Raw genomic sequence first — 25,401 nt, 5'->3', positions numbered from 1 at the left:
TTTTAGGAATTTTTAGGGATGAATCGAAACATTTTCAGGATAAAATAAGTCACTTACCTTTCATAAACATCAACGTGTTAACTTACAGATACAGTTCTATGTGGTATGTGTCCAGTCTACCAGCTATTCCTATCCTCCAAGTCCTCGATACGACTGCACATCATCAAGTTTCATGCAAATTAGGCATGTCTTGTACATCCAGCCAAGAACAGAGTCATATAATCAGACACTGACGCTTAGGAATCACTGGTAGACTGAGTCACAATACTCACTCTGTATAAAGATAACTAGAAAACATCCATTAGCAGGGTCTCTAACCATGTGAACTCCAAATGCGGAATGTTCCTGCGGTGATCACGTAACTAGTGGCGTATTCAGATATTGATGGGCAGGGGGGGGGGCGAAATGTACCTTGGCTGCCGCAGGCAGGCCCGCGTGCCGTAGGCATGCCAGTGCTAGGGGGTCTGGGGCATGCTCCCCCCCAAACAAAAATTTGAAATATTTAAGCCATTTTCCTGCAATCTGAGGCATACTGTGGGCCATATTCTCATGTCTGATAACACTATCTCAACCCTACAACCCTTGTCTGATTAGCAGACAAACTACATGACACCTTGCAGACAGCGCCTGTCTGACTAGGCTGTTCCATTTACCGTAGACATGCCAGATACAAAAATGCCTGAAAAAAAAATGTGTCCAAGCAAACAATCAGTGCAAATTTTGTACAAGTGCAACTGAAATGAGGAATATAACCTTGCCGCTGCAGAATGCGGAAATTAAGCCTAGAAATCGTAATGATTCCGCAGAATGAAGAATGGTTGGAGACCCTGCATTAGACATAAATACAAACCAAAAGTTCATCATCTCATCACCAAAAACTCCAAACATACCTGTGGATTTTTTTTTTAGGAATTCGAATAAAATTTTACCACTTTTTTAGGAATTTCATACATTTTTAAAGTTTAGGAATTTTAGGACGAGCTCAAAATGTTAAGAATTTTTAGGAATTTTAGGGCCGCTGGAAAGCCTGTGAGTATAGAACACACCTGTGAGTGAGTAGAGTATAGTGACCGGCGACAATGCAACAATCCGTCAGACAATGCAATGACAGTGCAGCGCACACGTGGCGATTGTTCAAGTTTTTTTTAGCCACTCTAGTTACAGATTAAATAATATCAAAGTATTATGAACTACTTACTGTAACACGTAACACTTTTTAAAAGCTGTTCTTCATCGCTAACCAGAACAACGTCATAGTGATTCTTACTGTATTGTCGTGGGGGGGGGGGGGGGGGGGGGGGGGGGGAGGGGGGGGAGAGAGCGGAGGAAGATGCGCCGTAGTGTTATTACTGAGGTTCATCATAGCGATTTTGTGACTTTGCTTAATGTTATCAATAGCAGTGTGTAGAAAGGTATGTGATAATGTTCGGAAAGTATCCTTACTGTTATCTAGTTAAAGGTATGTGCATACCAATGTTTGCATAAGTATTCCTTACTGTTATCATAAGCCAGTTTGTAGAAGGTATGTGATAAACTGTTTGAATAAGTTATCCTTATTTTAATCATAGCAGTTTGTAGAAGGTATGTGTGATACATGCTTCCACTGACGACTAAACGCAGATTTAGTTAGTTCCTATCTTTGCAGCTTTTATTGACGTTGGGTGTAAAGGTAATGTGCATGTATATTTGATAGGTATTATTTACTGTTAACTGCAGTGTGTTAGAAGCTATTAGTATAGGTAGAAATGCCAAAAATGATATTCACTGTTTTGTCTTTATTGTCAAAAAATGTCAAAATATATCGGAGTCCAGTAAATTTTAGTCCGGTCCAAATAAATTTGCTGGCTGGTGACCGAAGGTCCAATGTTTAGAAAATTCATTCGTGCAAGACGATAAGTGTCACAGGATCACGATTACTTGGGAGATGTTGCTCACTCAGAAGAGATTTCTAAGCAGGGCAGGTGATGTAATGGAGTGATCATATTATATTGGTACTGGGTAGCTAGTTTCAAGCAGTGTTATATAAATCTTGATCAAAACTTATAGTACTCACAAAAAATCTATAAGTGTGAAGTATTACCATCACAACTTGTTAGTAGCCTGCACACAGCGCACTGCCACGAATTACGCAGAATATTTGTAGTGCGGCTTGCGATGTAACTTCCATGCTTTAATATGATCAACTTGGTGCTTTAGCTGAAATAGGGTCTTTAAAACTAGCAACTAATATAGGAGCAAGCCTCGGTAAACCGTGTGATTTTGTAAAACTAGCCCCGGTACCGAGTGTGCTAGGAAAAACGCTTGGATCAACTTTTTATGAGCAAATGCAGCCATAGATAATTTACTTAATTCTAGCAGATAGATTACTAACACTAACAGAGAAACAAACACGTGATTAAGTGCGCGCACATAGAAATGCAATAAACTAAGAGCAGTCAATCGGCATAAATACAATACGCTGTGAGTCATGCCATTTCGAGGCAGTTCTATACTTTAATATTTAACTCTATTTTTAAAAATCGCAGTTTTTAGCTTCCATCTGCATATCAGATGCAGCTTGTAGAATCGCTTGATCGTCCGCTGCCGCCGGGGTCGTCCGGCTCGTCGTCAACAGTGGGCACAAATCTTCACCGCTTTGACGTACGTTCACGAATATTCGGTCGTTGGGGGGATCGTCAAACGAGTTGGGCTGTCGAAGCTGGGGGTCAAAAGGTCAAAGGTCAAGAGGTGTAAAAAGATACGGGGAACATTCACTCCTTAACTTAAGGTATAGGGAGGAAATGGCAGCAATTGCGGCACAAATCTAAACGGCTCGACCTAAGGGCTCGTGATAGTCGGTGTATAGCATCATTGGTAGGAAAACGCATCACTGTGCCGAAATTGGAAGGTCACAGGTCATGGGCACAGGGCAGATTTTTAGACATATTCTGAGGGACATCGGTCTGATCGGAGCGATTGAAAAACTTTTTTGTTTCAGCGGTGCCTAGCATTTTTATGGCATTATTGAAAGGACCATGGAAATCTACTTTCTGCTGACATAAGCGAAGAGTAAATGTCATAAAATTAACTTGGACCCTCAAGAGGAGGCGTTAAAGCATGGATTTGTTGACTGTCTGCTTAGAAAGAATTTGACTGCCGGGTTTGCTAGTAAGAATCTATACCAGCCTGGATGTATTGCAGGCTACAATGTCACAGTGAAAATTTCAAAGTAAATTTGGTTAAAGAAGGTTTAATGCTCCTTAAATCGTATAATTTATATCATCTGTACATGTCAGTATGTTACATGTAACGTATGCCATGCAGTGCTACTGCCATGCATGTGTTTAGTGGGACTGTGGAGTTTTTGCCTTAATGTAACAGGTGGCAGTCTCCTATTGGTCAGCCTGGAGGCTTGCGCTAAGTAAATGGATGATGTGCTTAACGTTCGATATTCTGTCCTGCAGATGTTGTTGCACAGTGCTACTACGTAATGATGGGGAGCTTCCATCTTAATCTGAAGACACTTAAACTATCGCCATCTCGTGGCAACTTTCATACGATCCAACGAACATTTCTTATTGCAGAAGGTTCCTGATTACCATCCCTGTGGCCATTCCAACTGGTTCGGCGTGTATGTGAACACATTTGTGCCGACTAACAGGGTGTTACTAGAATCCCAACACTGCCACCACAGAGTCACGCCAGTAGACGTTAGATGAGCGCTGTCGCTATGCGCATTGTTAGGTAGTCCTTTTAAATGTGCTCTAGGCCACCCTTAAGGTGATAACCCTAACCAATGTGTTGGCAATCTTGTGGCATCCTAAACCAATAATTGGGAGAAGCATAGGAAACAAGACAGCAGACAGACAGAGTTTTCGTTTTGTAATAGTATAGATTATCATGATGTCATGGTTAGAATGGCTTATTTGTACATTTCCTATTATTATTTTTATTAGCAATTTCATGTGGTTTTTTTTATTCAAAGTAGTGCTCGTGTCCAGTCAGTGCCCCAATGTATATTTCTTTGAAAACACATATATAGAATATTAGCTAGCCCATTCGCGGCTGTAAATCACGTGGCCCTGGCATTTACCCAGGCATCATGCAAAACCAATGATCGCAAATATCCCAAGACAGTAAAATGAAGAAGACATAATAACTTGTATGAAATTATAAAACTGTAAAACCAAATGGTTAATTAAACAAAAGTAGTGGACTTCGACTCAGATTCCAGCATTGTTACCTGTCCAAAGGCCTATGAAGTTCATACTCAACGAATATTCATATATTTTGTCTGAACACACAATTGCTTATTAGTGTAGGCAGCATCTACAGTTCACCTATCACAATTTCAAGTGTCATGTTATTGACATCGTGGCGCCATGCAGCCCTCGACACTAACGGTTGTCCGATTCCTTGGACGGACAAGTGAAAGTCTATGTCGGACAATATTCTTGCCTAGTTTCCCGATCGCGACAAGCTGAAACATTCTAGCTTTGTTTAACGTATTCTTAACATCCTCTGAGCCAGGGCCTATCGCACAAATTCTCACTTCAAACGTTTTCAAAAGGTCCCTGAAAAAGCAGCCCGAGACACCCACTGTTACCATTACAGATCTTTTTCAGAGCGGCCAGCCGCCCGCGTACTTCTGCTGGCGCATGACTATGGCGGAGTACGTGTACTCGGTGATGATTTATGTCTTGCGTGGAGTAGATTTGTTAAAGTGGTGGGAATATAGAATCGTAGGGGCTGGCATCTGGATGCAGATGACAGACAAACTCTTTCCCTGTGATTGAAGGAAAAAAGCTGCAATGGTGTACACACAATGAGCGTGCAGCATGCAAACATAAAGTTGCTGAATTTTTCATTACGTTTTTACATGTACTGTATTATACTCGTGTATAAGGGTAATTCATGTATATGTAATAAGCGCACCCATATTTTGCATCTGAAAAAATTGGTACAAAGCATTGTACATAACACAAGATTCTTAGCTCGTCTATAAGTCACACCCCATATTTTTTGTAATTGAAGTTGTGTACAAAGCGCGGTTTTATACCACAGTTTAAATATTGGTGTTATATACTGTAACTGTGTAATACACACGCCACGCACGCATGCAAACGCCGTGGATGCAAGACACATGACCTAAGGTATGTGCGAGCCATATGCACGCAAGGAATACTGCAAAAATGTCATGGATGTATAATAATTATATATATATATATAGTTAGTTATATAAATACACATCTATCTATATAAGTGAGTTATATATGTATGATATACTATTATATATCTAGTTTATGTAATATGATCTTCTTATACACTCCTATAATATGATATTGCACTGAACCAAAAGAGCGACATTAACGGGTACATTGCACCAAGTAAAATTTTGGACAAGTTAAAATCAAAATTCGGAACCAAGTAAAATTGCTTCTTGTTGCCCGCGACAGGACAACCCAGATCATGGAAATAAGCGTCGAGGCCTGGCATGTGTAAAAAAATTCCATTTGAGGCTTTTGCCACCATGCCTGAAACGAGTTATCGGGTGCGGTTGTGTGCGCTTTTGCTGGCGAATGCATTGACAGGAGAGACAAAAAAACTGATGCTGACTGTCGCCGGAAGCGGGTTCATACGTTGGCGATTTTATCCGGTAGTTAGAGCCTACTGCGATGTTTTTGCCAAGAAAACTGTCGCTGCAAATAATCCAAAAGAAAAAAACAAAACATGTTTGATAATTTTTTGCCGAGTCGANGAGTGAGGCTGCAGATAGAAGTGCTGTATTTTAACTTAGAGCAACCGATCGACGTACATGTATCAGAAACGCGAGAGTATATATGGGCAGAACTCCCATTATTATACTCTTAGATAATTATGCGTAATGTTTTATGTGGAAATAAGTAAATTCATTATTATGCTATATAAATTAATAAATGAATTGTATAAACACACAACATGAATCACCATTTGTGACGGCGTAGATGGCCGCCCTATACGACCCGCTTGATGTTTCTTAGCATAAATCATGTAGTATGCATACAGTGTTTGAACATAATAAGTATAATAATAATAGTATTACAATATATATGTTTCATAAGCAGCGAATTTGCACTTAATAGGATGATGTGTCAATGAAATCGTTGTAAAACGGAACCAGTACGACGCTGTGAGCACCACAGACTGTTTGTTTATCATGCGTGTCTAGTCATAATATGCGGTTATAATTAGCCAACGCTTAACTATAATTTGCCTAATTATTTTTTTAATATATCAAAACCCCTGGCCTTATTCAATTCCCACGACCAAGAAATTGAGCAATAATCGCTTGAAACCTGAATCTGACTTAATGGCAAATGTCCCATTTTTGCGTAAAAAAATTGCGCTGGCTCGCAAAGTTACGTCGACTTGGCGTGCCCCCTTCCAAAAATTAGTAACGTCGTTAATATCGGGCAGTGTAGCAGAGCGTAACAACTAATACCCAACTTTCAAACGATGTGGGTCAAACGCGTTCCTGAGATTATTGTTGACCATAGCGACAATTGTTGACGGCGAACGAGCAACGGACGGCAAGAGCGTCAAGGTTCAAGATTGAAGACGGACGATGTCAAGGTGAGCTAAAAACGCACGAGTGTTTACATTAATCATGTACTTTCCTAAGCGTGCATCGGCGTTTTTATACCCCCTGATTCTGTGACCTACATCGCACAGCTGGACTTTCCCATCTCACTTATACCGTGGGTGGTAGTGAAAGCTGTGCATGGCAATGGGCATTGTAAACATACAATAGTGCATAATGACTCTTGTTTAAGCTGCTAGCACTTTTTTTCTGCATTGATGGTAAGGAACTTGTAAGCTCATGTTGTCATTTTTATTAATGTACCATCAATAATTAAATACATGAATAAATAATTAAATGACCAGCTTGTTTGTGAACACATATATTATATGCCTCTATCATGTTCTGCATGAGAATAACTGTCTGTTTATATCACAGGGGTCAAAATAAGCGATGGTCCGATGGTCTGGGGCCATCCGGACAGACCATTGAATGTTTTGGTCCCATTTTACGGTAATTTTCTTTGAAGTTTCCACCTTTCGATTATTGCTAATCCTCGTGTTGACCATAGCAAACAACGTTATTAACCAATATACTATTAAAGTGAATAAACAATTACTGTATCATTTGATACATTCATTGTAGGTGAATAATTATTTAAAACCATTTTATCACCATGTAATTTGTAAAATCTCTTTCTTACGCTTGCTTACGCATTACTTTTAGAGAACAATTTGACATTTAGGAGGACTATCAAAAATTTAGGATGACCATCTAAACTTCAAACTAGATGGTCCTGTGGACCATCTCTTTTTTCTCTCCTTATTTCTACCCGTGATATCAGTTGGAAACAGAATAACTGCATTGCTTTAATTCGGCCACCTGTAATGCCAAGAAAGCAGAAGTGTCAAAGATAAATATTATATATGGATTAATGCCTGTTAATATTAAACGCCACATTTGATAAAGCTTTGGCTGCATCTACAGTTGCACACACAACCGTTAGCCTGTTGAAATGTGTTTCATTCATTCTCTCGCATAACATCTATAAACTTCCTACAGCAACCAACTCATGAATAGAAATGTGATAATCCAAGCGACTCTCCATATCTTACTCGTGCTGAGAAGCAGGCAACAACATGGCGTATGTCGTTCAATGCTAAAAAATGTAGAATTCTTCACATTACAAGCTTGAAATCACCCTTGACCTTTAGTTACTTGCTGTAACATATTTTACACCTACATGTTTACAAATAATTGCGTGTCATTCTTAGAAGCAATCTTCGCTGGAATACCCAAATTGATTAAATTTGTAAGAAAGCGCATTGTTCCTTAGCTTTGACAATTCTAAAATTCGGTTCCTGACATTTAAAACTATGTTTCTCCCCATATTAGAATAAGCTTTGCCAGGCTGGTGCCCTATACACTTTACCTCTAGTACTATAGCCCGCGTACAGTTGCCGCAGGCCTGCGCCAACCAAGCCAGCGCCAACCAGGCCAGCGCCTGCGGCAACTGTGTGGGTTTTAAACACCGTCCCTAAAATGCTGATCAATATTGTTTGGGCCCAACTTGACACACAGGCACTTGGAACGTCTCAATAAAAAAGGGTCAATAAACACGAAACGTATTCACTACCAAAGTCTTACTGTTTCTATACTCTATTTCGCCTATTATTGCCACTAATTACCCGTAAATGCCGGTCAAATGCTCATCTGCAACACACAAGTACACCGCATGCACGCCCTGTGCACAAACAACATGAATAAGAGAGCAGGTAGGAAAGCGTGATCGCAAAATTCGCTCGACGCTCGCTTTATTTAACACCTTCACAGCCAAAATACACCAATCAAAGCTTCCATCTTGGTATATATGTGTAGCTAAATGTTCACTTGTTCGAATTATAACTTGTTCTCTCCGTGAAAATGTAAGGAGGACGAGATGTCTGCTTATACACGAGTAATGGCGGCGCATTGCATGCCGGGATGAGCTGCTGCCTGCCTCCGAGCTCCGTTTCGAGGCCCGCCAAGCCAAGCACAATGCGCGCGGGCATGACGACACACACACACGACTACAGCGATCGATCGAAAGTAGCGACGTTAGGGATTTTCGGATGATACGTCCTATTTACATTTTGAGAACATTTCCTGCAAGATTTCACGACATATCTCTGGCGGGAGTAGGTAAGAACAAAGGACAGAGTTATAATTCGAACAAGTGAACATTTAGCTACACAAAGATACCAAGATGGAAGCTGTTGTTGGTGTATTTGGGCTGTAAAGGTGTGAAATGAAGCGAGAGTCGAGCGAATTTTGCAATCACGCTTTCCTACCTGCTCTCTTATTCATGTTGTTTGTGCACAGGGCGTGCGTGCGGTGTACTTGTGTGTTGCAGATGAGCATTTCACCGACATTTACGGGTAATTAGTGGCAAAAATAGGCGAAATAGAGTAGAGAAACATTAAGACTTTGGTAGTAAATACATTTCGTGTTTATTTACCTTTTTTTTATTGAGATGTTCCAAGTGCCTGTGACTTAACAGGCCTCCTCTTCGCGTACGCTATACTTATAACTTTTCATTAAATTTATCATAGCCAGGTGAGGATTGGCATTCCCTCTTGCTTGATAAATATTAAAGGTTGTTGGTTGCACTAAGCATTACAATTAATTGCTTTCGACATGTATCATCTTCTAAGGATCATTTTAAGTTTAGCTTCCTGTCATTCCGTAACTTATCTGCAGATAATGCTACTCTGTTGCATTATTCATATATATACTATTACTTAGGCCTACCTAATACCAGTGGCGTAGTTAGGGGGCCAAAGGGCATCATGGTCCCCCTGTTGATCCTAAAGTAGAAATTAATGAAAGTGTCAATGACACTGTAGCTCACCACAAAAAAGGACACAAATGATTGAGTGAGAAGAAGTCAGTTTTAATTGAGCAACCATTGACGTACATTATAGAAACGAAGAGTATATATATGGGAGAACTCCCATTATATCTATACTATTAAAGTAAGACATTTCAGCTAAAAACTCCGGAGGGGGTGAATGGCTGGGCATGAAACGTACACCACGTGTCGATAATGATTCCGTATCCTGCCTCTCAACTTTGGAAGAAAATGTAACCTCCAAAAATGTGATTTTGCGAGGGAAATCTTGAAAATCTGTACACAATCTATAAATAGAACGAGGGATATATGTTGTCTATCTCCAACGTGTTAATTATGTTCTGTAACCATACCGCCCCAGTGGCCGAATGCATAAAGCACCGTACTCCAAAACCATTGATTCTGGGTTCGAATCCCACCTCGGGAAATTCTGTTTCTTTACTTTTGGACTGTTTAGTATGTACTTCTGCCACTTCACTGTTAATTTCAAAATTTTTTTACTACATTTAAACGTTTAGTAAAAATCCAGAATAAACTATGGTACATGATAATAATAGCGCAAACCAACGGGAACACTTCAGGGAAGCTTATGTAGCAGGGAAAAAAATACACGGGGGCGGCGGGCGATTTCGCCCCCGAAATGCCAAAAAGAGCCCCCGAAAACATGATATCGGGGGCGACCCCAAAAGAAAAAGTCGTCCTGGAAATCGATTGTCCAGGTCGGTCCCGCCCCTTGCCGCTCTCGCTCGGCGTTGCTGCGCTGCGATGCCTAGGCCTATGCCACTAGCGGCAGCCGGTTCCACGGCGCGGTAGAATTCATGGTACGGTGTGACTGTCAAGTGTTTACCATTTAAGCATGCATGTGTGTACTGTACTGTATTGCATTCAATCAAGCGCGGGCCGCCGCCCGCGGGTATATACGTGTGTGGCTGTGTGCCTGTGCGTGTGCTTGCGTGTGTGCCTGCGCGCGTGCGTGCGTGCATGCCGGTGTGCCTGCACGCGTGCGTGCGTGCCTGTGTGTGCTGGCGTGCATGTGTGCGCGTGCGTGCGTGCCTGCATGCGTGCATGCGTATGTGCTTGCAGGCGTGCCTACGTAGACCCGTAGGACCAACGACCCGTAGGATTATAGAATGGTAATCCATGGAAAATCCTAATGAAATTCACACGTATATTTTTCCCTGCCGGCACACTCGAGTGTCATTCCCGATTGTAGCTTTTTCGTCAATTCCCCAAAAGAGTTTTGCTGTCGCTCTCTCATAGTCCAGCAATGCCAACCCTCTACATTTTAGTAGTGATTAGTACCACGCTGAAACAATCGTGCCCCCCCCCCGTACTTCAATCAATGCCGCCCCTGCCAGCAGGCACGTATGCAGCGTCGATGTGCACAGCCATACACACGTGCCTCGCGGGCCGCTTTCTCAAAACTTCTCATTTGACAATATCTTTAATGCAAAATTGGTATTTCCTCTCCACCCTGCCCGATAAAACGTCTATATTAGAGTAAAAATTTATAAAACATGTCGGAACGCAGCATAACCTATTTATTCAAATGCCATCGCTACAAAGCGGGTTATAGCGCCATCTACGTCACAAATTGTGATTCATTTTGGTTTATAAATTATTATTGCGGATATACAGATGGCAATCGTTTCTATAATGTATGTATGTCGATGGTCTGCTCAATGAAAACTGACTTCTTCTTACTCACTCATTTGTGTCCTTTTTTGGGGTGAGCTACAGTGTCGTTGACACTTTCATTTTTTCCCGGGGCTCTTTTTGCAAACCCCCCCCCCCCAAATTTCGGGGGCTACTTTTTCATTTTCCAAGGGCCTTTTTCCACTTTCCAAGTGGTAAGGCGGACATTTTTTTCCAGAAGCCCATCAGGCCGAGTTCTGAGGCNGAGGAAACAGCCCTGGAAAAAAGTCGCCCTGGAAAGTGGAAAAAGAGCCCTGGAAAATGAAAAAGTAGCCCCCGAAATTTTGGGGGGTTTGCAAAAAGAGCCCCGGAAAGAAAAAAATTAATTTTTTCACTGTGTGTGATGAAACATTTTCGGTATGTATCATTTCTTGTACCAGGCGTTGGTAACGTTAAAGGGGTGGCTGCAGAATTCAACTTCTCTGTGGATCCTGAGGCAGCCTTCGTCGTGCTGAGTGGATTCCAGTGTCGCATCAAGCAAATCGGCTGGGAGGTCTGCCAGAACAGTTGGTTGCCATGGGTGTGTATCACCAATCTATATTTCTATAGTATGGTGGACTTCCGTAGTGTCACCATATCGTGTATGAATAGGTAATTGTTCGTTTCATTCTGCTGCAATTTTCTAATAATGATTACCGCAAGAGTTTGTTGTGTAAATGTGTTGCCATGCACTGCGCTAAAGCGCAGCTCTGATGACAAATGAAAAGGAAAGAAACTGCCAGATGTTATGCATGCAGTTATTTTTGCATTCCTTGCCTGAACATATGGATTGATACTTGTGTAATGGATGAAGTCGTATTGTTTACGTTTCAAATGCAAGCCCAACAAAACATGTCAGTTAGGCAGTTATTATTATTAACCCCTGATACAATGTCGATGCGTTACGGATAGCACTGTAGCTGGTTGCAGCATGTAGCGTCGCGTGTGCTTGCAGGACTGGTATGAAGACTGGGTGAGCACGCCCGGCAAGAGAGGCCGCCTCGTGAAAGCCGTCACGGTCGGTTACGTGGGACGCTTGAAGAACGCGGCGCACCCGGGATTCCGCGCGTGCGACCTGCTCGTTATGGCGGCCCCCCCTAATGAGGTGTGACGCTACTCCTCACGCTCCATCTCTCTCACTCTCTCTGCATATTTGTAGGACGTCTATCATCGGTGCGTAGATGCTGACACGCCGAAGGCCCACTTCCTCCGATCCATCTCGCGGGATCACCTGCGATGGCACTTGAATCAGCCTGGATACGTCGCATGTGACTGGCTCGCGATGACACTAGCTGTTGATGGGGTGACATAGCCACCGTGTTCCCTACCCCTACTTCCTTACCCTTACCTCTACCCCTACTTCCTTACCCCGCGTTCCTTACCCCTACTTCGCAGGGCGCGAGTTTCTAAGCGCGCGCTGCCTGCAAGGTTTCCCCCCGAAGTCGCATGAGAATGTGGAAATTTCACAATTTGTTTAAACTTGGATCGATTTTTTGGCGCGTTTTACTTTTCCTATTCGCTCGGTGTTCGTCTGCTAGTGCGCTAAACGCGGTTGCGACAGATGCATTCTAAAAACGCTACTTAGTAACGAAATGCTGCCAGCATTTGCAGGCAATGCATGCACAAATTTCCGTGCACGCATGAAAAATACTTACAAACTAGTCTAGCATAATCAACAATAGCATAACAATATCCAAGGCGGAGGATATTAGTGGGAATAACAAGGTTGTGATTTTTCTCAGATGACCAGCTTTATCGAATCAACACCTTTCCCTTTCAGGACGTCGTCGCCAAGTCTGAGGGCGTCTACGCGTGCGTTGAGCTGCGTGGAGAGGTCACCCGAGGTCAGATGGTGTGCGATTGGAGGCACAAGTATGTATCGATGGCGTCTGTGAGTGTAGGAAGCGAGCGCGTAAGGAGACGGGCATTGACTCCTGTATCCGATCCCCTACTCCGATTTTGCATGGCTCCCGATCCCCCTCGGCTGTAGCGCGCTTGCACAGTAACAACATGGCCTTTAGCTACAGCGATACTGTTTGCATTTCTTGGCCCTTATATTTTACTCGCGAGCGTGGAGGCTCGATGAATAATACCCAAGGGTGCATTCCCATCAATAGGTGATGGCCCGTGGTTAACTATGCTTCTATTAGCCGTCGGCAGTTTTGAAATTGTGCGTAGCAAGGTCACGGAGTACATCTATATATTCTCTATCGGCAGGCTGCAGAAGAAACCAAACGTGGATGTCGTTCTCGAACTGAACATGGACAGAGCGCGGTTAATGTTTGAGCAGATGCTGCTGTAGCTGTCGCGCGTGGCGCCACCTGGCAGACAGAATATTTTTCAGGAAAAGATTTTTTTCAAGTACTGTTAGAAAAGGTCCTATTTTTGCTATTAATTTTCAGTTAATGTATTTTGTGATCGTAATGAAACTATTTGATTATGCAACGACGTTGGCAGGAATCAAAAGAATGATAACAAACTGGTCGATTGTCTGGTGGTCCTTGTTATTTTATTGGACCTCGGTCGACAGATCATGTCAGTTATTTTAGGCGTGAACAATTGCCTTTGATCCCCAATATTATAAACACTATGCATGATATCAGGAGTGGATAATAGAGATATTCCAAAATCCCCTTTCCAAAATGGTAGTTTTGATGCTATCGGAAGAGATCTGCATTATTTACAAGTCACGTAGGATTTCCTGGTTGTTGATCCATTTTGTAATGTATGTTCATGATGTAACAAAATTGCTGAAGACTAAATAACAAAAGACTCTGTATTTTTTTTTGCCAAACATCACTTTATTCGTATATATAGTCTGGACATATCAACAAAAGAACAGTTCTTAACAGTGTGAATCAATTTCATCATCATCGTCATTGTCATCATCAAAGTTCACATATGATAAAAATATTCAGAATAGTCACATGAAACTCGCTGCACGTATCAACATAGAACTTCCACGCTTATTCCCACGCACCTCTCGACCAACCAGAAATGCACCACACACCAAGGAGAAATAACCATTATTGCTCTGAAACGTGGCTGTATTAAAGCCAACTCTAAAGCTGCTCACTTGTCACAGTCAAGTTCTCGACAGACGACACCAACGGGTACCTTCGGCCTAGACTGATGCAAGCGGTCTGACCTCACACTAGAGCCTACTGAGCCAGAACACATATGTACAGGGTGGGCCTCGTTGTTTCGCGGCCCGCCTTTACATGACCAAAATATCCGCCACTGCTTTATTGACACTCGACCAAACGGCAACAAAGAGGCACGCGTACACAACTCGCCTGCCAACACCCGCGGGGGGGCGCCACGTGTGGGCGCTGAAACCGCTACCGCAAACATCACTGACACAACCAGAGACAATAAAATTACTGTTCTATTGTCTCTGACACAACTAATAAGACAGTGACGAGTGCGCATGCTCCGTGGAAAACGACTGCGGATGTTGGCACGCAAACTGTACACTGAACGCAAAACCTTTGCTTTCTTAACACCTACCCGATTCTGACCCAATCGTTTTTTCTTTCAATAGAGGCCATTTTTAATGTCTGCTGAATAGAATAAATTGTACACACTTTTGGCACGTGACAAAAGACAAGACTACGGCAAGTCATTATTTATTACTCGCCTGAAATAGGTAAAGACAGTTGTACTCAGAAGACGACTATACGTGTGACCTATAGAGATTGTTAACTGGATAATTTGATCCTGATAGTTTATCACGCTGGGCAGTAGAGCTCCCGGGGGATTTCACGGCGCGGCCGCGAGCCGAACACGATTCTATGATTCGCCGAGGAGCCTTGTAGAACAAAAGGTGGTAGGACTAGGCCCCATAGCTAACTCTATGTCTAAACCTAGAGCCGCGGCCGCGCCACGACACCCGCCAGGGCCCTCGCCAAATAACTCACAACTGAAGTTGACACATTAAAATTCTAGATTTTTCAAACTTTGTACATCAGTGGTTTTTTTACAAAACAAAAACATAGAAACCCTGTAATGTAACACGCGGCGGGGGCACTCAGCACCTAGCGGACGTTCAATCTACGCAAGCAAGCGCGCCCCAACATCTTTTTTCGCAATGTTCCCGTAGTCCCCGGACGGAGAACGGCCCCGTGTTACGTACACAGAGTCGCCTCAGAGAACTCGATACAAAACGCCAATTTGGTCCCACCACTGAAAGACACGGGGAGGTATATATTATATACTTACTGCCACACGGCGCTCGCGTTTCTAATCGGGTGCGATCGAAAAAAGCTATCTAGAGCGAGCGCACCCCATTAAGAAACGCAGCGCCGTGGGGGGCAGAGTGCGTCGTCACCCGTTCTGTCTTCTTCAGCCAGCCACCCCGCCTGCGCATGCGCGACCACCCGCGCAGAGAGAACGCCGCCGGGAAGGGTACTGAGCGCCACCTGGTGTCAAATGAGAGCTGAGGTGCTGATGCATCCTAAACCTACTCTACGAAATGCAGCAAACGACTTCTGTTCCTGCGACTACGTCCAACTACTCAACAAACCCGCGCCCCCGGTGCAGAATTCGAGCGCACGACCGAGCGCGCGCGTAAAAATAAAAACCCTCTTAAACACTCGCAGACGTATTAAAAATCGACCGTCGATAACGTCTTAAATAGCCCTGATTGCCCGTGTGCTTGTAATTACCACCAAAGTACACGCAAATCGCTTGCCTCGATAATGGAGCGCAGGCTACTCCAGGCCTGCCGGTAATAAATAGAACTCTAGAATAACGGTAAATCTTGCATACAAAGCTATGCGGGTTAAAATCCATCGTAGTCTGACATTATGTCAGGGGGTGAGGGTGGGGGGGAATCGGAGGGGGGCCGAATTCTGCACAAGGGGCTAGCATTCAATAAGTTAACATATTTCACATGACTTGAGATAAAATCGCGACGGAGCAGTGAGAGGTTCCGATTGGTTGCGCGGCCGACCATTCGCGGCGCGACGCCCCGGTCGGTGGGCGTCGTCCGGAGACGGGTCACACAACAACAACAACAGTGCGAGGTAGGTTGTCCGCCGACCGCGTAGGTGGCGCCACGCACGCGCCAGACCGCGTCTGCCGGCCAGCAGACGGAGCCACTCGCGCCCCGCGTCTCGCTCGTAAAAAGGAACGCGTTTTTTCGTGTCGCCGCGCGCCCGCGGGATCCGTCGCCCCGCTAACATGATAAAACCATCTGTCGCCGCGTAACGCCGCGTAACGCCGTCGTCGTCAGCCGACGGGACGTCGCGGTGCGCGCCGACTCAAACTGTAGGTGGCGCCACGCGCGTCCTTCGCCTTCAAAGCCCCCGATGTCCCTCCACAGACGCGAGCACAAACATCCCCGAAAAACCTCCTCTCTCCGTCTCTCTTGCACTCTCTCTCTTCCGGCACCCCTCGCTAATGTTCAATATGTATAGATACTGATATGGAGCACACTAACATGACATCTGGCTATTTTTCACGTTTTTACAGCGGCATTTATAAAGGCAACTACAACACAACATCGACTACATGTTGGGTACTGTATCGTATCAGTTCACATATTATATATATACCAAACACATCCAGTTAACTGCATGTGTGCAAACATTAAGTATACATCAATATGATTATACACAGGGTTTTTTTTTCGCGAGATAGGTGACAGCCGCTAGTGGGGTCGTCTGCTGCGTCGCTCTGTCGTTCCCAGCGATCTATCACTCGCATGCAAAGCATGACCGCGGCCAGCAGCAGCAGCAGCAGCAGCAGCAGCAGCCGCAGCCACAGTAGCAGCAGCAGCAGCAGCAGCCGCAGTAGCAGCAGCAGCCGCAGCCGCAGTAGCAGCAGCAGCAGCAGCGGAATCCCACAGCAGCCACCGTTCATATCTCCACGTGACAACGTTTCATACCCCTCCAAAATCTGGTGGTTTGTTTTTAGCTTCTACTGTACATACGCAGAATGCCAGATTGTATATTCTGCCTAAAGGCAAGTAGAAAATGATAGGTATTCTGTGTAAAGTTCATATTGCCATTGTGTCGGTACAAAAGTTGCATATTTTTCACCTCCAACCTCTTAACGTTTTACTCCCTAAGCCCCTATAGGTGGCGCTGACGAGAGGGTAGCTCTCCACGAGGGTGTACGCAGCACGTGTACTCCAGTTACGGTGATGTATGTCCCCGGGGAGCACAGTCCCGCTGCTCCCGTCCGTCCGTCCGCACAGCAGTGTACGCACGCGCGCACGCACGCGCGCGCACACACACACACAGATACACACACAGCTACACAAAATTCTACCAACGCAATGATCTACGCTACTATCACCTGGTGGCGATTCGCCGAAACTGTGTGGCTCGCGTTTGCTGTGGCATTCTTGGCCGCCTGTGCCAAAAGTGCTCTCTCTCTCTCTCTCTCGATTCACTGGGTCGGGGTTGGACTAGCCGTGATCACGCGCGCTCTATGCTACCGACCGACAGCGCCCCCTATCTAACTGTAGCACACTGCAGCTGTTGCGTTGCCGGGACGAGTGCAGCTGCTAACGTTACACACGCTTGTATAAAAAATCTGACCGTGGATATGCTAGTCAAGTCAGGTGGCGCTACATGCTACTGATCTGCTCACTTGTTATTTTCGACACTCTAACCGCTACAAGGGATGCTTGGGACATGAGCTACTCCTAGGGAAAAATTTTGTACAGTATTGTACAGTATATACAGTTCTGAGTAACGACCGCCCATCTAAAAACGGGCTGAAACTTGTAACAATCGTTGTTCTTGCAGTCAAATTTTTTTTTACAAAACAAAAGTCTCACTCAAAAGAATCGAGCCTCGATGCCGGAGCTCCAACCTGGCAAAACCCATGTAGCAGCTACACGACGGTGCAATCGCAATGCATAGACTCTTCATGATCATGGTAGGTGGCAACACCTCACACTGCCGACATGTTGCCCTCCCACGCAGTCACCCGCCGCAGACAACAGCTGGCCCTCGGCTACAGGGGGCAGCACGTGCGCTGGCGCCACGACCGCGCCAGCTCAGCGCCCCCTGGCGGCCGACGTCCGCGCCACCGGCCGCGGCTGGGCAAAACGCGCCGCGACTTGCCACATTTAAAACCACATTATTATTATAATTATAATTATTATTATCAATCATCATCATCATCATTATTAATACAGTAAAAATAAAAAGTCTGTTCCGTCTACAGATGAGCCCAGTTTTCACAACCGTCTTCGCGAATGGTCCGCCTCTCCGCCCCTGTACAGCGCCCCCTAGCGGCAGCGCCACGTGGAACCTCCTCACGGTGATAAATACTAGGTACACAATAAAACGACCCGACGTCATCATCGTAAAATAACCAGTGCGCTCGGTGCAATCAACAGTGGATAATAATAGAAGGTTACAATTCAAAATATCAAACAGTCCGTGTAACTCCCTGCACTACTAGATAAGATGGGACGCGGTGGTACATAGCGGTGCAGCCGTGCTACGTTTGCGGCAATATACAGCAAATAAGTTCATTAGTTCTAACATATATATATACAGATAACACCAGCAGGCGTGTTCGCCGAGTCGCACTCAGACAGAGACGTGAACCACCCCCCGCCGCCGCCTCCTACCCCCAGCCCTGCCCGTGCCACGCCCTCCAGCCGCACGGTCGCGTCGCCGACCGTCGCCCGCGGCAACCGCATCCCAATCGTTTCAGTCCCGACCGCCGTCGGTCGTCGCCGTCGCGTCACGATGCCGGCGCCACCTGGTTGACTTGAGATCAGTTAAACTAACACTACGTGGGCGGAGGAGGGACGCGCAGAGAGCCGGACTACGCTAGCGCCCCCTACGCGTCCCACTCGCGCCGACACCCGCGCCGCGGCGACGACCCACGACGCGTTGCCGTGGTTACCGATCGCCAAGACTCGGCATTCCGCGAGCGCGGCCGACTCCTACCGGATCAAACATGGCGGCGACGACAAGAGGGCATCCTCGAACACGACAGAGGGCGCTGGCGGGCGGCCACAGTGGGTGGGAAGAGGAGGGAGGCTGCAGCTGACCGCCGCCCGGCACAGACGCTAGTTGTCCTTGCCGGACACGCGGCAGCCACCCTGCCCACGCGCGCGCGAGTGAGTGACCACCCCGGGACAAACGCTCCTACAGGCACCGACATGACATGTGTATCGATCGGTTGACTGCCTTGCACGACGACACTCCCTCTCTTCCTCTCTCATCCTCTATCTCTTCCTTTCTCATCCTCTATCATTACCTCTATTCTTCCTCCAGTCCCTCTCTTCCTCCTCTCTCTCCACACTGTCTCCCTCACATCGTCTGCGCGCGCCAGTTGGCAGCGCCATTGGCGGGCCCGCGGAAAAACTCTTACTATTGCTTTCTGAAAGTACGAGGCCTCAAAATACGGCGCCCCTCGCTGGCCCCCCCCCCTGGCGGGCGAGAGACGCAAAACACGAGTCTTCTTCCATACAAAAATAAAAACTTCATATGGTGAACACGAGGTGATGAGGGCTGCGGAGTGGGCGGGGAGGCGGCGCGGGGAGGTGCGGGGTGTAAACGATGACCTAAAACTGGTGGTGATCATGATTTGAATAAACTGGTGGTGTTTATCATCGACATATTTTTTTTCCCGCTAATTATACGCTACTAGCTACATGGTTAATAGTCCACTACACAGCTACACGCTAAATATCATATTCATGCCACTATAACATACTTGTGTATACCCTTGAAATAAAATCGACAAAAAAAATCATTGTTCACGATGCTTTAAATTTTCCATCACGTTCTCAGTTAAAACCGGCGCGGCGGCGGCGGCAGCAGACGCCGCGACATGGCCGCAGCGTGTGCTGCCGCCTGGTGGCACCGCCGTGCGTTAATTATTCAACAACAACAACAACAAATAGGTTGTTCCACGATTCGCGCATTATGCAGAGTATAATTTCCCACGCACGCGCGCGCGCGCGGGGGAGTGCGTACGCTACCTATACTCGCCCCGCGACGAACGCACACACGCGGTCGCAACCTATCATGCGCGCGCGCGCCTCACCTTAACAAGTGGGATTACGAGCTATAATGCATTTTCCTCCCTCTGACGACACCCAATCACACAACAACTCACAAATTCATCTCTCGTGCTCGTCGCACCGACGCGTTAGTTCCCTCTCTCTCCAGCAGAGGGCGTAGTTATCCATAATATTTTTTTTGTTACCGTCACACACGCACAACACATATTAACGTCCGACCGACGACGCCGGCATCTCCCAAGACCAAAAAAGCAAAGTGTCGCCTCCGCCGCCGCAGCGAGTCGAGTCAATCCCAGAATGCGTGCCGGCGTACGTGTGGCGTGCGGCGGTCGACATCTCACGATCAGCATCTTCCGTCGTTGTTTCGCATTCACGTTTCTCTCCAAAATCGTATTGTTTCTCCGTTTAGTAAAGCCCTAATCCCTGATTTGAACCCTGCAATGAGACGCGAACGCGCTTGCTTGAGCATGAGAGGGATCTGTGGAGGGAAGGTGGACAGCTAGCGTAGGGGCGTGCGACGCACATGCACGTCGACCAAGCACCGAAAGCAAATCATATATAGACTGAGCCAGAGAGAGCCACAGCTATATATAGGTATAGGCACACACACGCACGCACGCACGCACGCACGCACGCACGCACGCACGCACGCACGCACGCACGCACACACGCACGCACGCACGCACGCACGCACACACACATATATGATATATATATATATATATATATATATATATATATATATATATATATATATATATAGGTATACACATACAGTAATTGGCTTGTCATGCTACCTCCCCATCCGCTGCTGCCAACTACGCTACATATCGTCCCGGCGGCCGCAGATGGCGCCACTGTTAACATTCAGGTACACCCCAGCAGCGCCGTCTGGTGCCAATAACAGATGGCGCCCCTCCATCACGTACGCCATGTCGATTGGCCAGTGGCGACATCTGTTGGCAGGAAACATCAAGAACCGAAAACAGAACGATGTGCGGAGGGGTGGCTCGCCTCTGCGGGAGTATAGGGGGCGCTCCAGCACCCACTGCGGCGCCCCCTAGCGGAGAGAGTAAGCGACAAATACCTGGCGTTGGGGCGATGTGGACGTGCCACGACGCACTCAGTGGCCATAGCCATTAGTGAAAGCAGCAGCAATCAGGGGTCCCTGCAGCAACAAACGACCACACACAATGATTAGACACGCCACTGCTGCCACCTGCAGGGGAAGACCACAAACAAACGACGAGCTAGCAAGCTAACATGCATGCACGCGCACGCACGCATGCACGCACGTGCATACATGCAAACACGTGGAGTATGTGCACGCATGCACGCACGCATGCACGCACGCACGTACAAACAGGTGCAGGGGCAGGGGGAAAAGGGTGGATTGAGATGCACATTACGAAGGTAGGACTGGTTAAATTCAAAGAAACGCACGCACGCACGCACGCACGCACGCACGCACGCACGCACGCACGCACGCACACAGTCAGCCGGAAGGGAAAGAGCACGCATACATGCATGCACGGGTATGCACACACGCACGCACACGCACGCACGCGCACGCACACGCACGCACACGCACGCACGCACAGTCAGCCGGTGGGAGGTGAAGGACACGCACGTCTAGCGCCACCTACCGACACCACCACACGCTAGTCTACATCAAGGAGCTAAATATAACACGGAGATGAAGCGCCGCCATATCTGGCCCAAATTTGGGTTCGGCAGAGACCCTAGAACAGATTAGTGTCCTATTGTCTCTGGGTTCGGTCTGCACAGCCGTTTCAGCTGATTATGGTCCATAGATGGCGTCCTTGAGGCGAAAAGCACACAGCCAATCTGCTTCCTCTCCTTGTTATATTTAGCTCCTTGGTCTACATTACTACACAGACACACTCAACACATACGCTGCCCACTGCTGAAGCGCGCACACACCTACACACAGCCACCACAGCAAGCAAACGTGCGTAACAAGAACGTATGAACAACGGGTGTGTTCGCTGTTGTTCCCATGGAACGTGCCCGCGTACCTTCGGTGTGGTTCACCGTTAACACTACTAATGCAGGGCGGACATTGCCTAGAATTTACACGCAGCTAGAAAGGAGTGGAGTAATGCACGTTTCGTCGCTGACGCAAACATATATGAGAACCTGTGGCTGGAATCGTTGCCTTATCAGCCACCACGTCGTGCCAGAATATATTAGCATAAAAGGTCCCAATGCGATTAATACGAAATGTCCACTCCGCTAGCTCTTTCTAGAGGATTCTTGTCACAAAGTTTTTTTGTGAAAGTCGTGGCATACACGATGAACAATCGGGGAAGGGGCAGGACTGAACGAATGTCAGTACGAAATGATGGAATGGCCCTAACAACAGCTACTACGCTACGCATAACACACGCGCGCACAACCGCACGTACGCACGCACACAGCAGCACGTACGCACGCACACAGCCGCACGTACGCACGCGCATAACCGCACACACGCACGTACGCATGCGTACACACGCACGCACACACACACGTACGCATGCGCACGAACGCACGCACGCACGTGCACACACTCGCACGTACGCGCACCCGCACACCGACACGTACGCAACATGCACCCCTGAACGGACGCGTGTGCTAGGCGGCAAGCACCTGAAATGGATGCAGCAAGCCTAACGAATCTCGCGAAATCTCGCGAGACTAATGACGCAGCGTTCAGAGGTGCGAACACAATACTGACGAGTAGGTGCGACTGAACGACATTACAAGTGCTGCACAACCCCATTCTGCATGCATCAACCCCCCACACCACCCTCCCCCAGTGTACCCCGATGATGGTTAGGAAGGGAGATGACCTCCCCTCTAAACAACCCTCCACTGCCTCCTCCTCCTACAACCCTCGTTTCTACCTCCATTCATCTACAGTTGAATCACGTTTCTCAGGGGTGTCGTGACCAACGGAGGTTACGCGGTGGTGGTGGTGGTGGGGGCGGCGGCTGCGAGGGCGGTTAGTTCACGTACCTGACCCCAGGAGGCGCCACCGACCCTGCTGACAGCGATCGGGAACGACGGCTGAGGGCTGGCGGCCTGCACGTAGCCAACGCTGTCCTGACTGGAGCTGTAGATGTCCAGAGGACCTGCAAAAACAAACACACGCGCACGTCACGCATTTATACAATCATCGGCATCCGCGGAATAGAGAAGTCTGACAAATCCACCGTCAGGCGGCGCCACCTGTGCCATAGAGGGCGCTGGCATGCTCGCTCGATGCAGGTGTTCCGTTGCGCACCGCAGTGATGTTCCGTTGTTTGGGCGGCAACCGGTGCACGATGGGTTGGCACGATCGTGAGAAAAATATCGGATTTTATATTTCGGGCTTTTTCCGTCGCACGCGCAGTATATCAAAGGCTGGCGTACGCGCACACACACACTTATATGCACGCACGCACGCACGCACGCATCACGTACTGACATACGTGCACACATGCACGCAAGCACACACACACTCACGCAGGCGCACGCACCAGCCTAAACGCACGTACACGCACGTACACCCACAATCACTCACGCAGGTTCACGCACCAGCCTACACTCACGCACTAGCCTACACTCACGCACTAGCCTACACTCACGCACTAGCCTACACTCACGCACTAGCCTACACGCACGCACTAGCCTACACGCACGCACTAGCCTACACTCACGCAATAGAGCGGGGGTGACGTTTGTAGGAGGAGCTGTGGGGAGGCGAGTGGAGTACTCACAGGATGCACTCTCAGGCAAGGTTACGAGAAGGAGCGATGAGGCGGTCAAGGGAGAGATGATAGGTGTTGCCAGTTAGCGATTAAGCAAAGCAGTGTTGGTAAAAGAAGAAGGTCAGCTACCCCGGAATCTTTCTCCAGTTTGGAACCAATTTCGGAGCCTCACTCCCAATCCATTCGGTTTCTGGCGGTAGATAGCGCAACATTCCCAAAGAAATGATGGATAGAGGGACGAGGCGCCGCGGGAGGCGAGGGGAGGGGGCGAGTCCAGAGATCATCGAGTCATTTCACATTCGTTCACTAACTAAACCACGTTGTTTCTATATGTTCGAGTCGTCTTACATGTAGTGTACTGTAGCCGTGGGGTGGGGCAGGGAGGAGGGTGGAACGGGAGGGCGAGGGGGCGGGGCGGGTCGGCTCTCTCTCGTGTGTCCTGCAAGTATAATCCTAACAAAACGCATGGATCAGGCTGTACAGTTTGCTAATAATATCCGCCATCTGCTAGTACTACTACTACTACTACTACCACCACCACTATTCCCATCCTACTACTACTATGACTACTATAATTACTACTACTTGCTTATTACTACTACCATTACTACCACACAGTAACCGTTGTTAATGATTCAGTAGTTGCATATGCCTCGCATCGTTCTTTCTAGTAGTAGTAGCTGAGTCATCGTGTGTGGAGTGTGAAGCCAGCCAGCCAGCTTCCCTCTCGCTCTCTGTCAGTATGTAGCAGCACAGTTACTGTATCAGTAGACCTTTCTGTTCGTTAATGTGCCTGACTATGAATATGTATGAAAAAAAAAAAATATATATATATATATACATGTATGATAATATATTATATGCTATATATACTATATATATAGACTTATTTCCTATTCCCCAGCCCGTCTAATGATGCGATTGGCCTCCTGGCGATTCGTGGGTGAGTCTGTGCGCGAGGTTTACGGTGCAACGTGTCTAATCAAAATTCACTTCGACCGATAGCACTGCCTACAAAGAGCCACTCCTTCTTCTTCACGCGCCTCAGTAACAGGCAGCGTCGCTTGGCGTTCGCTTGTTTTCCGCGCGCGAGCGGTGCGCCGCGCCTCCTAGCGTCGTCGACTCCACGCGCGTGCTCATGCTTGCAATCGCCTCTTGTTTTGCCTGCAGTGATGAACAGCTATGGACACCAGGGATTCGGCACTCCGACGCTAACTCCCGCGGCTTTCCCGCCCGCCAACAGCCCAAGTAAGTACGGTGCGCCACGCCGCGTGCGTGCGTGTGCGGCTGGTGCGTTGCGCCTCTCCGCCCGCTGTTGGCCTTGTGTGCGTCGCGTGTGCTGTTGCCGTGCGTGTAGGCTAGTGCGTGAGTGCTAGTAGTTTAGTGCGTGCGTGTAGGCTAGCTGCGTGAGATGTAGGCTTGTGCAGTGAACCTGCGTGAGTGCATGTGGGTGTTACGTGCGGCCACTGACTACAGAGTTACCAGTAAATTTTTTAGTATCTGTGTGTGCGTTAGGCTGTGTGCGGGGCTTGCGTGAGTGTTG

The 25,401-nt window shown here is 47.2% G+C and overlaps 3 protein-coding genes across 3 annotated transcripts in view; 1 reads left to right on the top strand and 2 right to left on the bottom strand.

The window, feature by feature from the left end:
- Positions 1–4,588, bottom strand: part of LOC106816676 (probable RNA-binding protein 19) — a gene marked incomplete at its 3' end in the record, with an annotated part of 12,213 nt that extends 7,625 nt beyond the window's left edge. The window contains exon 1 of the mRNA XM_014821296.1: positions 4,532–4,588. Within this exon, the coding sequence (XP_014676782.1) occupies positions 4,532–4,588 (57 nt within the window). The remainder of the gene's footprint in view (positions 1–4,531) is intronic.
- A 55-nt stretch (positions 4,589–4,643) lies between these two features.
- LOC106816675 lies at positions 4,644–13,872 on the top strand. The gene is made up of 6 exons (XM_014821295.1): positions 4,644–4,664; positions 6,516–6,591; positions 11,504–11,643; positions 12,058–12,207; positions 12,883–12,974; positions 13,320–13,872. Exons 1-6 carry the CDS (start codon positions 4,644–4,646, stop codon positions 13,402–13,404), a joined length of 564 nt encoding a protein of 187 aa, XP_014676781.1. The 3' UTR covers positions 13,405–13,872.
- A 9-nt stretch (positions 13,873–13,881) lies between these two features.
- Positions 13,882–25,401, bottom strand: part of LOC106816673 (RNA-binding protein Musashi homolog Rbp6-like) — a gene marked incomplete in the record, with an annotated part of 36,080 nt that continues 24,560 nt past the window's right edge. The window contains 3 exon segments of the mRNA XM_014821294.1: positions 13,882–20,538; positions 21,191–21,271; positions 23,125–23,240. Coding sequence (XP_014676780.1) covers positions 21,227–21,271; positions 23,125–23,240 — 161 coding nt within the window.

The sequence above is a fragment of the Priapulus caudatus genome, unplaced genomic scaffold (assembly GCF_000485595.1).
Source record: "Priapulus caudatus unplaced genomic scaffold, Priapulus_caudatus-5.0.1 Scaffold1451, whole genome shotgun sequence".
Lineage (NCBI taxonomy): Eukaryota > Metazoa > Priapulida > Priapulimorpha > Priapulimorphida > Priapulidae > Priapulus > Priapulus caudatus.
Note: the sequence above shows the minus strand (reverse complement) of the source record. Positions and strands in the feature narration are given on the sequence as shown.

Coding starts and splice junctions, on each gene's coding strand:
- LOC106816675 (XM_014821295.1), top strand. CDS start 4,644: ATGGCGGAGTACGTGTACTCG. Junction 4,665..6,515: donor TGGCGGAGTACGTGTACTCG/GTGATGATTTAT, acceptor TGTTGACCATAG/CGACAATTGTTGACGGCGAA. Junction 12,208..12,882: donor TGGCGGCCCCCCCTAATGAG/GTGTGACGCTAC, acceptor TTTCCCTTTCAG/GACGTCGTCGCCAAGTCTGA.